Below are 12290 nucleotides of genomic sequence, written 5' to 3' on the forward strand. Positions count from 1 at the left end.
TTATGCAAGCACGATCACCAACACAGGCGAAAGCACTCCCGTGCTTGATCCCAAAACCTAGATTTCTATAGCTCTTGCAAAATACATAGCCATAAGCATGACAGTGCTGGTTTTTGAAAAATAATATAGGAGATATAGAATAGACACACACACACACTCTCGAATAACTACTAATTTGAAAATAGAGCTTTGGAACTGAAGTTTAAGCACATTTGAGCTCACAATGACCAACACAAGAGATGAAAAACTCGTGTCTGACAACAACAAAAACCCAACAAAGAGCATAAAACAAAGAAAAATAAAAAATAACTAAAAGAAGAGAAGGGCAAGAACAAACGTGAAAACACTTGGGTTTCCTCCTAAGAAATGCTTGTTTAACATCACTAGATTGACGTACCTTTTAGCGCTCACGAGGGATCATAAAATCAATTTCCCTGAAAATTTCTTGCAACCTGAACACATGAACATGGGATTAACGCATCAATCAAGCAAACTTCCCCCTCACTTAAAAAACTAAGGATACATGCACATCGTAAGGAAGGTCGGTGGGCTAATGCTCTTCTTGTTAGTAGCAAAATGCTTCCACCGCTTCTTAGTTAGAGAGACCCTATAATTGACTAACTTTAGCTCCCCATCAGACTCTTTGATGTGGCATTGAGGGTGAGGCTCCTCCACGAATCCATCATGCAGCTCTTCATCGTCTAGTAATTCGAACAAGTCATCCTTCATCCATGTGTTCTGCACAAAATCTAAAACACAATCATGAATAATATCTAAATCATAACACGTGTCATCAACATCCATGGATCAGCACTTACCATCTTTCAACTTGAACACCACTTCTTCATCATCCACTCATAACACCATTTGACCATCCTTAACATTAATCAATGCTTGTGAAGTGACCAAAAATGGACTCACAAGTATCAAAGGAACTTCAGCCTTGTCATCGAAATCTAGAATAACAAAATACACCAAGAAAATAAATCGGTCCATCTTGACTAACACATCTTTAATATACACATGGGGTGACGAACTGAATGATCAGTGAACTGTAGAGTCATCTTTATCTGCTTAAGCTCACCAAGCCCCAATTTTTGAAAACTTTTATAAGGCATCAAGTTCACCAAGCCCCAATTTTTGAAAAATTTTACAAGGAATCAAGTTGATACTTGCCCCAAGATCGGCAAGTCCTTTTTCATCAAGCATCCCCCAAATGGTAGATGGGATGATAAATCCTCCTGGATCTTTCCCTTTCTTGGTGATCCTATTGGAGATGATGGTGGAGCATTCCTTGCTCAAGGTGATAATGGACACCTCTTCTAGCTTCTTTTGATAGTCAACAATTCCTTAAGGAACTTAGCAGAGCGAGGCATTTGAGCGAGGGCCTCAACAAATGGAACATTGATGTGCACAGTCTTGAACATTTCAAGGAACTTCTTAAATTCTCATCTTGTTGATCCTTCTTCACCTTAGCTGGATAGGGTAGCTTAGGTTGGAAGCAAGGAATTTTGGTCTCCTCCTTGAATTGCTCATTCTTATTTTTCTCAACACTACCACCCGTGGATGTATCCTTCACAATCACCACTTCAGGTTTAGGAGGTTCTTTCTCAAACACTAGAGTTAGGGTTGATGTCAATTCCTTCCACTTCTCAAAGTGACTGCCTTAAGGGACTCACGGGGTTGACTTTTGTATTGCTTGGCGATGAACCTAGAGGACGTTCAACAAGAGTTTTGGTAATCTATGCCACCTGATGTTCCAAGTTCTACAAGGATGGTTGTTGGTTGCTCATCAACTTCTCATGTCCAGTGAGACGGATATTATTTTTTTGTATGTACCTTGCTAACAAGGTTTCAAGAGTTTGCCCCTTTCCTTCTTGATATGGTAGTGAGGAGGTGTAGGTTGGGGTTGTGTTGGCTTGAATTGCCCTTATGGTCCTTACTCCTGTTGGCTCCAAGAGAAATTTGGGTGGTACCGCCACTTCAAATTATAGGTGCAACTGTACAGATTGTTCTAGAATCTATTGTTTTGACCGACATAATCAACCTACTCAATGCTAGGGGAGCCCCTCCTAAGATGGAACAATCGGTCTAACTTAGCCACCCCAAGCTTCACAACTCTTGACTAGTGCTTGTTCTTGAACTTGCATAGTATCTAATTTCTTTGTAATAGCTTCCACCTATGCGACTAAGGTAGTCATTGCATAGACCTCATAAATTCTAGCACCCTTCACTAGCCTATTCCTTTTCGAGCTCCAATGATAGCCATTCAATGCCATATCATTAATAAGAGTGTAGGCTTCAATTGGTTGTTTACTGCAAAGTAACCCCCGACTGTCGCATCGAACATCTGCTTGGTAGCTAAGCTCAAACCATTGTAAAAAATCTTAATCTACATCCACTCAACAATCCTGTGTTGAGGATACTTTCTCAGTAATCCCTTGTAACGTTCCCATCCTTCATACAAGGTTTCAGACTCCATTTGTCTGAATGATGATATGCCATTTCTGAGCTTCATAATCTTTGCAGGACGAAAGTATCAAGTAAGAAACCTCTCGGCCAATTGTGCCCACGTAGTGATTGACCCTTGTGGCAAGGAACTTAGCCATTGCTTAGCCTTTCCTCACACTGAGAATGGAAAGAGTCGAAGGAAATTTGCATCCCAACACACATTGTTTGCATTGAATGTGTCACAAATTTACAAGAAGTTCTTCAAGTGTTCATACGGGTCCCCATCCTTAAATCCATCAAACTGGCACATCTACTGTAACATTTGTATGAAATTCAGTTTCAACACAAAGTTATTCACCGTCACCGGAGGATGAACAATGCTGGACCCTACTTTCTCCAAATTTGGCTTAGATAATCTGAAATACTTCTTTGCTAATTCCCAGCCATTAGTTCATTTTGATCAAACTCAATTCTGATTTCCACTGAATCTGTTTCTCTGAGATCGACTTGTCTTAACCTTTTATACAATGTTCTCTTTAACTCTAGATCAACACAAGTGGAGAAGAGGAACTTTCTCAGGTTATGCAAGAACACCTGCAGACCAATTCAGTAATCCATGAATCAAAAACAAAGATAAAAGTAAAAGAAAGCAAGGTAAACTAAAATAAAGAAAAATGGCTAAATTACTAGACAATAAAACTTACTCAAGAGTTGCTAGCCCCGACAACGGCACCAAAAACTTGATACGGCCCTTGCATATCTGCAAGTGCACAGGTTATACAAGTAGTAAAGTGTACCCAATAGGATCGAGTAGTCAAATCCATAGGGACTGATATAGCTCTCGATACTTGCTCATTTCCTAATATCTAGCCAGCTCAAAGATTGGTTTAAATTAATTAATCTACTAAAGGAGAAAATAATAAAGAATAAAGAAGAGACAGGCTTTTGGTTTGAAGAGATAGCAGTGGAAAAGATAGTGCCCCAGACTTATCCCCTTGATGAATGCAATAACTAGGCAATGATTTAAGAGTTCTCCTTAGACCTTGGTGAACACCTACAAAGGATTTGATAACGTATGTCCTTGCCTAAGGCTTTTAGTGGACTCAACCCTTTTGATGTGTGCTGTAACTAGACGAGTAGAGAATACCCTCTAGATAGCGAATTAATCTAAGGTTAAATAGCAACTTAATATGCAATGGCAACCAACGGGGGAACTAGCAATGAAAAATCAATGCTTATGTGGCTATCGGCAATTCCCTTATTAGGCTAGCAACATACAAGCATCAACCTTAGAAGGCTTGACAATGGTTGTCACCGATGATCCACCTTTTCCATAGTTGTCTCCACTCTAGATCCGGTCCTAAATGATGACAATGGCTACCCTAACCCTTTCCCGATATAAGCACGCCCATGTTGACTGGAGTGCTAATGATCGTTCTTGACTCCAGATCCTGGGGATTAATTTTTGTGCAAAACTAGTGAATCGCATGAGGGTAAACACGCCCATGCTTAATGCCCGTGCTTTGAGAGCACGCTCATACAAGGAGCACAGTGACCATGCTGATATTCTCATGAGATTTCCAGTAAAATGCACGGCGCTAAGCACGCTCGTGCTTATCGACCGTGCTCCCTTAGCACGATGGTGCTAAGGGCAGTGAAACCATGCTTCTAAGTTCTGTGTAGACTCTAGTAAAACACATAAGGGTTCAGCACACCCATGATTTCGACCATGCCTCCGAGCATGGGTGTGCTTTGGACCCTGCTTGTGCAGAAACTTGTATTCCAACGCTGTTTTGCATCAGAATTGGTCTCTTTCATTTCTTTTGGTCCAAACCCCAATTATCTACAACATTTAACAAACATACCTCAAGTCGTATCGGTTTATAATAAAAACGTGCTAAAAGGATAAGTAAAACACACAATAGAGTATATAAAAAATCTATATAAAATGCATTCATCAGTAACTTTTTACGTGTTTGTGGAATATATTTAAAATTTTTATTTGACAATTATATCATAGAAATCCATTTTTCTATAAGTCATGTGTCGCAATAACATCCATTTTCATAAATATATTATGGGAAAGTATTACTAAAACTTGAAAAAAAAAATAAAGTGTGAAATTACATGCTTATTACCTAGTTTAAAGAAGAAACAACAAAGAAAATCATTGCTAATTCTATAAAAAAAACATAGAGCTATTATCATTCTTATTCTTTAGGCAATTGAAGTATGCAAAACAACATACACTAGCTCAAAGTGTATGCAATGTAAATATTAGCAAAGATAAATAAAATGTTATGGAACACAAGAATGAACCAAAAATATAATGCAAAAAAAAATTTTAAAAAAAGTTACAAAGAATATAAAGCTTCCAAAAGAAAAATGCATCAACCTCTAGACAAAAGGTACGTAAATGGGACAACCACTATTAGTTCAGTGGTAATCACTTATAGTGGATGGGCAAAGTTTTAGAGTTGAAACCTTGTACTGGAGCACTTCAATAGTACTATTCTCACGTGTAGCAGTATTGTTAGTGCACTATTCTCGTGGCCAAGTACTGTTTATGTTATTATTTCATATAGGTTCCGTGGATCCTCTATAAAAGATGTTGTATTTTTTCCTCTAGGATTGCATAACGGGAGGAATTTATTAGCTTATTTTGGTTTTTGAAATTATTTTAGGCATGCACATAGTAAGACTTTTTTCAATCCACGTGACACCTAGTCAGATTAATAAATTTTTAAATAATTGATAAGCCACCTTTATCAACAAAAATAAGTAAAATATAAAAAAATACATGAAATTGTTTGCCAGAGAAGTTGTAGGTATAAAACTACTAGTTTATCTAGCCCTTTAAATGACATGATTACTTGTATATTTATTATTATTAGCTTTTTTTTTTATTTTTTTGAGTTAGTGTGTGTATGTTTGTCTACCTTATGGACATAATAGTATAACTTTTAAATGCATCCGAAATATCGAACAAGTTTTTCTTAATAAAAGAGATAAAACATAATTTATTAAAAAAATGATACATACCCAAGCTATGAAGATTGAATAAGAACTTAATGAAAATGGGTAGAACCACCAACAGTGAAGCTGAATGATGAAAATAAGAAAAGATAAAGATAAACAACAAATAACAAAGTACAGCAAGGTAGGGATACCAGTAGTTATTTATAGATTTAGTATTTATTAATTATGAAATTAACTTGTACTCAATTCAAAATTCAAACAATTTTTCAGATGATAGTGACCGATATGGGGCTCCTTACATAATGCTTGCCAGAGTCCAGTTTAAGTTGTCCATCCCAGACATTACCTTTGTTTAAAGGCATTCCCTTGCTACTAAATTCAAGAGTGATGTTCTTCTCCTCACCAATACTTGAAAACTGAACTGAAGTTGGAGAAAAAGCCACACTAATTCCATATGGTTCTTCAACATTTATGTTGTAAAGCTCATTAGCATCGCCGACATTTGTTAGTGTGCGATGGACAGACTTTGTTGTTGAGGGATCTAGAGATATTGATATCGAAGGATAGTTAAGATTCTCTGGAGCAATGCTGCCAACAATGGAACATTGAAGTGAACTTTTGGCAACAATCGACAGTTGTGTATCATTGTATCCTAGGCCACAAAGGTATTGAAGGTAGTGGTCTGGGTTTATATCATAAATAAGTCCAGGGTCATTGGCTGCAAGGGGGTTCACTTGTCCTGAACCCATGTCACTTGTATTTGCATGATTGATTTGCATGTCAGCGTCATCGAGAATTGGGTTTCCATCAAGATCAAACCTATTAGCAGTTGTCATGATTGCTGACCTAATTGCTGCTATCGACCAATTCTTATGAGTGTTCATGAGTAGTGCAGTAATTCCTGTAAGATGAGGTGTGGCCATTGATGTACCACTCATAGTGTTGAAATACGAGCTTGCAGGAGGGACATTTGCAAATGGTCCAGGTTTAGATGGAAAAGCTGAAATGATATTCACCCCAGGTCCAAGGATATCTGGCTTTATTATGCCACCATTATAAGCATGTGGACCTCTTGAAGAGAAGGAACCGACTGTGGGAGATGGTCGAGCTCCAAAGATTGTACCATTAAATGAAATTGTTGCCGTAGCAGTTGAGCTTGAGTTTAGGAAGTAATTCACAATTTTGAGTGCCGTACTATAGTTGACATGAGCTGTTGGAACTACATGATCATCAGAGAAAGTAGTAGGTCCTTCATAATATCTATTCAACACTATCACCCCCACCCCTCCTGCGTCTTTGACATTGATGCTCAAGTCTTTGTAGTATCCACCTTTATTTGAGCATAGAACAATCTTTCCCTTTACCTCAACATTTTTGAAGGAGGTTTTGTAGCATCCTAGTGTGCCATTCTGACCTTGAAAGCCTGGGAAGACGATGTTACCTGTGGCATTGAACGTTCTTGGCTGATAGCCAAATTCTCCTTCAACTTCCACAGCGTTGCCTAGTTTGACACTGGCTTTAAATCTCCTGTTGTGGGTGCTAGCTCCAACGGTAAGCATCCATGGAGCACCATTATTCCAAAGTGACCTTGGATCAGGGCCCGTGTTTCCTGCACATATACAGACAAATATTTTTGCTCTAACAGCAGAAAGCGTTGCAATCACCAATTCATCATCATAGAATGGAGAATGGTCTAAATTTCCTAGGGAAAGATTGAGAATATCCACTCCATTTTTAATGGCTTCCTCTATAGCTGCCACAATATTTGGAGTAGTGCAACCTGTTTTGTGGCAAACCTTATACAATGCAAGATGAGCTTTAGGTGCGATGCCTGATGCAGTGCCCTTGTCAAACCCAAGAATATCAGCGTTATCAACAAAATTTCCCGCGGCAATACCAGCAACATGTGATCCATGTCCCACTTTTGTATCTTCTGGTGAAGGTCTACTTGAGCCACTAAATGCCATAGCTCCGATGAGCTTGTTGTTGCATAGTGTTTTGTTGTGAAAGCCACAAGTCCCCTTCCATTTGAGTGGCTTAGGTGGCATTGTGCCATCATCCACGAAAGAAGCATGGTTGGGAGTGATGCCATGGTCAACAACACCAATGATCACTCCTGACCCCATGAATGATTGAGGCCATAAACCAGTCTGACGGTCTAAACCCAAGAAACTTGGTGTATGGGTTGTGGCAAGGTTTACTAACCTAGATGGTCGGGCCATCAAGAACCCTTCCATCGACTCCATAGCTCTCACTTCTTCTGAAGTTAGTCTTGCAGCAAATCCACTGATCGCATGATGATAGGAGTAAACCAACCGTGGCTTACCAGTATCAAGAGTAGTGTTTGGCAAGAATGATCTATGCCAATGCTCTACATCTTCATCACTGAGCAACTCATGGTGCTTGGGCTTTCGAACATGAACAATGTAGGTTTGATGTTGGCTATCTTTCTTATCAATTTGGTCATCAAGAATTGAAGTTAGCAGGTTGCCGTAACCATACTTGTAAATTGAATTAAAGCATTCAAAAAAGAATAAGGCATAAAGTAATTTAAACAATCTATATTTTCCCATAAGGATTCACTAAGAGAATAAAGCAATAGAGATGATTTCTTGTTAAAATTAAAGGGAGGAATGGTCCTTATATACACATGCCAATTAGAGACCCGAAAGCATATATGTCTAACAATTTCCACAAAATGCATTCCATGTTCTCCGAAATTAACTAAGCTTCTTATAGGGTATCCTATGCCTTCCCTATGTTTCCCATGAGCTCTTTGTACGACAAACTAGTTTTGGTATTCATTATACACTGTAGCATCGGTATTGATCCTTTCAGTGATGCCTCCAAGGTGGAGAAAAACAAAAATTATGAACTCTCAAATATGGAAAAAAATAAAATTATATATTAAAATTTTTTAATTAAAATAGATAAATCACATTTTTTATTTATTAAACTTCAACTTAGTCTCACCATTGGTTGAATTATAAATAAATTGTCTATAGTGGTTTTTCCGATTGTTAAAAAAAATTCATTAAATTTAAAAATAATGATATTTTCACAAATTAAATTTATAAAATAGATTGTTCAACCTAAGAATGTGTGATTGGGAAAAAAAGAATGCTTGTAAATAAGTTCGGGTACTTATTTAGTAAATTAATATTATTGATTTGAAAAATAAAAATTAATGTTTGTCAATAAGCTTCAATATATATTAATTGATCACACTATTTAAGTTTGTAAAAATTGTGTACAAAATATCTCATTTTTAACACTTATGTGGCTTCATTTATTATTATTTATTTATTTATTTATTGTTTTGACTGACAGATGAGAAATAATATCAATATCATTGTGATGGACAATTGTAATTTTTCCAAGTATATTTAATTTTTTTTTTTTTTAACAAACGTATATGGTTATGGTGCGTAAAGTTTATTAACATTAAGGAATTAAAAAAAATATTTAAGTAGAATTAAATATTATTTTTTTATAAGTAAGATAAATCACATATTTGTTAATATAACAACACGAAATAGGAGTGAAAAGTAAAGATGAAATTGGTTTGAATTTGGCTAACATTGGACTAGCCAAATGTATGGGTCATTTGCTTCCATATGGGAGTCATGTGTTCAAATCTCATCCAACACATAGAAGACAAAGATACACTATAACGAGCAGTGAAGATCCCTTCATAAATAGGGTATAGGTTTGGGAGCAAGCTTGTAGCCTAATCACTGTGCCTCCAAGTGAGAGTGCATGACCGGAAAATCATCTCCCAGCTAAGGCATGCCCTTGTTTATTGCGCTTATTGCATTTAGCAAAAATATTAAAATTAACCTGTACAAAGTTTTTGCACACAATTCTACCAGATTTTTCAATGACCATGTCTCACAAAAGCTTAACTCACTCACCATGATTCAAACCACATAGGGAGGTATATATTGTTTAGGAATTGCTCGTAATCATCAATAATTTAATATATATATATATAACAATCAATATGTCACATGCATATTAATTAATTTTTAAATTTATATTAGTCCACAAAATAATTCATGAACTATATTAAGTACTTTAATTCTATCTTATATATATATTTTTCACCAAAGGAATTCCAACAAATACTTTCTCTCCGTGAGCAGACAATCATGCAATTAACACTACATCATCATAAAATGTAAGGGCATTAATTGTTTCCGAGGGACCAATGTTACATATGCACACCATCTTTGAATGCTTGTCTTATGCCTGCCATAATATCCCCCTCGTTGCAGATGTACTAATTCAAATCGGTACATAGCATAAGATGTCATGCATTGAGCCATTGAGCTTGTTTGTTGCATGGGATTTTGTTGAAGAAACCACAACTCACCTTCCATTTGGGGACCATCCATGAAAGAAACATGATTTGCAGTGATGTTGCAATCAACGTTGTCAATGACAAGTCCTACTATGAAATTAAAGCATCAAAACATAAATCATCCTAGCATCTCACCACCAACAAACTTGGAATGTAACTTTGTGGAGAGTTTTTGTTTTTGAGAATACGGTCATGCCATAAAAAATAATTGAAAGACCACTCTATCGTTCTCACTTATTTTTAGGCCTGTCTTGCTTCAAATCAACTGATATTGTGATGACAAAAGTGGGGTACCTATGACTCTTGCCTATCAGTATGAGTGAACTAGCCATAACTCGCATGTATATTTCGAGAGTAGTGTTTAGCAAGAAGGATCTGTGCCAATCTTCTTCATCTTTATTATTGTGAACATCATTTTGTTATGCTACTTCTTTTGGACATGAACAACTTAAGTTTGAAGCTAGATATATCCTTTAATTCTTGCTTTGTTGTTCACCCAAAACACAAGATAGGAGGTTCCCATAACTATGCCAATACAAGGAATTAAACCAGTGGAAAGAAGAAAAAAAAACCTAAAACAATGTAGAAATCCTATATTTTCAAGTGAGAACTAAACAAGAAAATTAAGTGACGATTTATACGATGGTGAAACCATATAATCCTCTTGTTTGAGCTTGTCTTATGAACGAGGATGTATCAAAAATCCAAATGTTAACTTATTAAAATATGTTTATCTTATCACTTCTATGGTAGATTTTTTATTTATTCTTTTTTTTCTATAGCAAGCGACAAGCGCTCCCCATTCAACAAATATTATAAACATGTACAGATGTTAAATTAATAGCTCAACATACCTATGCCCTCACGTTGTCCTTTAGGGTTCGATCTTGGATCATTTTCGAAAAGAACACTTTATGCAAGGGATTTGATGCCAATAAGTCAAAAGGCAATTGGTAATTACAACATAACTTTTTGTGTGTTTGTGGAGTATAGAATAATAATTTAGATACTTTTTTAATCTGTGTTACCTACTTGAGCAATGGTTTAATCTTGCCTTTCTTTGGATGGGTGACTTTCCTTCATTGTTTTTTGTCCACTTACCTCCAATTTCATCCTTGTTGTGTAGAGGGGTTGTATTTTCTTCTTGAGGATTATTCAATGACTCCTGGAAAAGCTTGTTGTGCATCATTTCCTGCATATAGTCATTAATCATCAAGTCAGTTGCATCCAAATATAAACATGAATTATTAAAAACAATTGAATGCTTCATATCATCTGACAATGCAAACACAACCACTTCATCACCAACCCTAAGTGTCATTTTCCAATTGCTAACATCAATTAGGGCTTGGAGGTGCCTAAAAATAACTGACCTAAAAAAAAGGTACCTCTACATCCTTGTCTACATCTTGAATGACAAAATCAATGGAAAAAATAAACTCGTCATCCTTACCTAACACATCCTCAATGATTCCCATGGTAAGGGTTCCTAGAGCTTTAAGCAACTTTGCACAGTGTGAGCTGTTGAGACTGAGCGATTTCTTCGCCAGGGTATAGTGTAGGGTTAGTCAAGGTTGACCTTAGGTTTGGAACTTTGTTTTTTAGGATTTCTACGACTCATTAAGCATCACTTAGGAGACATAATAGTTGGTGTTGCACTTGAAGCAATAGTCCTAAGGGGAGCAATGTCCGGGTGCCCCACTTTCTATCGATTGTCTTTCCTCTCATTTTTTATAGCGTCTCCCTTTCTTGTTCTTTTTATTTCTTTTCATATTGATATTGTTCACACCACTATCGATCCATCTTCACTTTAGTTAAATAGCAATCCTTGTGTTTCTGATCACTATTCCCTGTGGATACGACTACCCACTCACTAGGGTATTATTACTTCGACAAACCCGTGCAATTGCGGTACACATGCAAAGGGCGTTGCCAAGTTTTTGGCGCCGTTGGCGGGGAATTGACGTTTTAGAAATACTTTGCACTTAGCTATTTTAGCTATTCATCATTTATTTTATTTTACATTTGGTGGAATCTTGGAAGCAACAAACGCGAAGACACAAGTGGGGCTCTAAGATATGTGAATGTGTGCCAACCTCCATGTAATCAAACCATTACAATGAGTTGGAGGGGCACGAAGGCAGTTACATTTGCGTATCCCAACTTGTGCAATGATAGCAAGATCTTCAACAATGAACCCGTTTATTGCAGAAGCGACGTGATCTATGGCATAAATGTTTGCCAGTTTATCTTGCTTTGATTAAAAGTGGATTCGGGAGTGTTTTTGGCGGGGGTACTGTAGTAGGGTACTGCAGTAAATTAATGTAACAATTTACTATAGCAGTTACTGTTCACAACCGGCTGAAAATCAGAATTTCAGAGAATCCACACGGGTGTGTGAAAATTCAACAGCGGCATGTGGAACATCCACAGGCCCACGTGGATGCCCTATTCCAGCCTATTTAAAGCCGTTTTTCAGCTCGATTTTGGCATCCTT

At 36.9% G+C, this 12290-nt stretch overlaps 1 protein-coding gene and 1 non-coding gene across 2 annotated transcripts; one reads left to right on the top strand and one right to left on the bottom strand.

Annotated features, from left to right (window-relative positions):
* Positions 1–2408: 2408 nt before the first annotated feature.
* On the top strand, positions 2409–2515 carry LOC120281556. The gene has a single exon (XR_005542694.1). It is a non-coding gene; the product is annotated as a small nucleolar RNA R71 (small nucleolar RNA).
* Positions 2516–2883: 368 nt separating this feature from the next.
* LOC120281084 (subtilisin-like protease) lies at positions 2884–11271 on the bottom strand. The gene is made up of 6 exons (XM_039288014.1): positions 11182–11271; positions 10895–10985; positions 9806–9880; positions 9648–9712; positions 5730–7931; positions 2884–3045 (listed from the first exon to the last, which is right to left on the bottom strand). Exons 1-6 carry the CDS (start codon positions 11269–11271, stop codon positions 2884–2886), a joined length of 2685 nt encoding a protein of 894 aa, XP_039143948.1.
* Between the last annotated feature and the right edge of the window lie 1019 nt (positions 11272–12290).

The sequence above is a fragment of the Dioscorea cayenensis genome, chromosome 17 (genome assembly GCF_009730915.1).
Source record: "Dioscorea cayenensis subsp. rotundata cultivar TDr96_F1 chromosome 17, TDr96_F1_v2_PseudoChromosome.rev07_lg8_w22 25.fasta, whole genome shotgun sequence".
Taxonomy (NCBI): domain Eukaryota; kingdom Viridiplantae; phylum Streptophyta; class Magnoliopsida; order Dioscoreales; family Dioscoreaceae; genus Dioscorea; species Dioscorea cayenensis.

Bases quoted from the DNA above. Each gene is read 5' to 3' on its own strand.
- LOC120281084 (XM_039288014.1), bottom strand. From the start codon at position 11,271: ATGGGAATCATTGAGGATGTGTTAGGTAAGGATGACGAGTTTATTTTT. The intron at 7,932-9,647 runs GTAACATTGGTC...TCAATTTACAAG, and splicing joins TTCAAAGATGGTGTGCATAT to TATGGTTACGGCAACCTGCT. The intron at 3,046-5,729 runs GTAAGGAGCCCC...ATTGGTCTGCAG, and splicing joins TGGACTCTGGCAAGCATTAT to GTGTTCTTGCATAACCTGAG.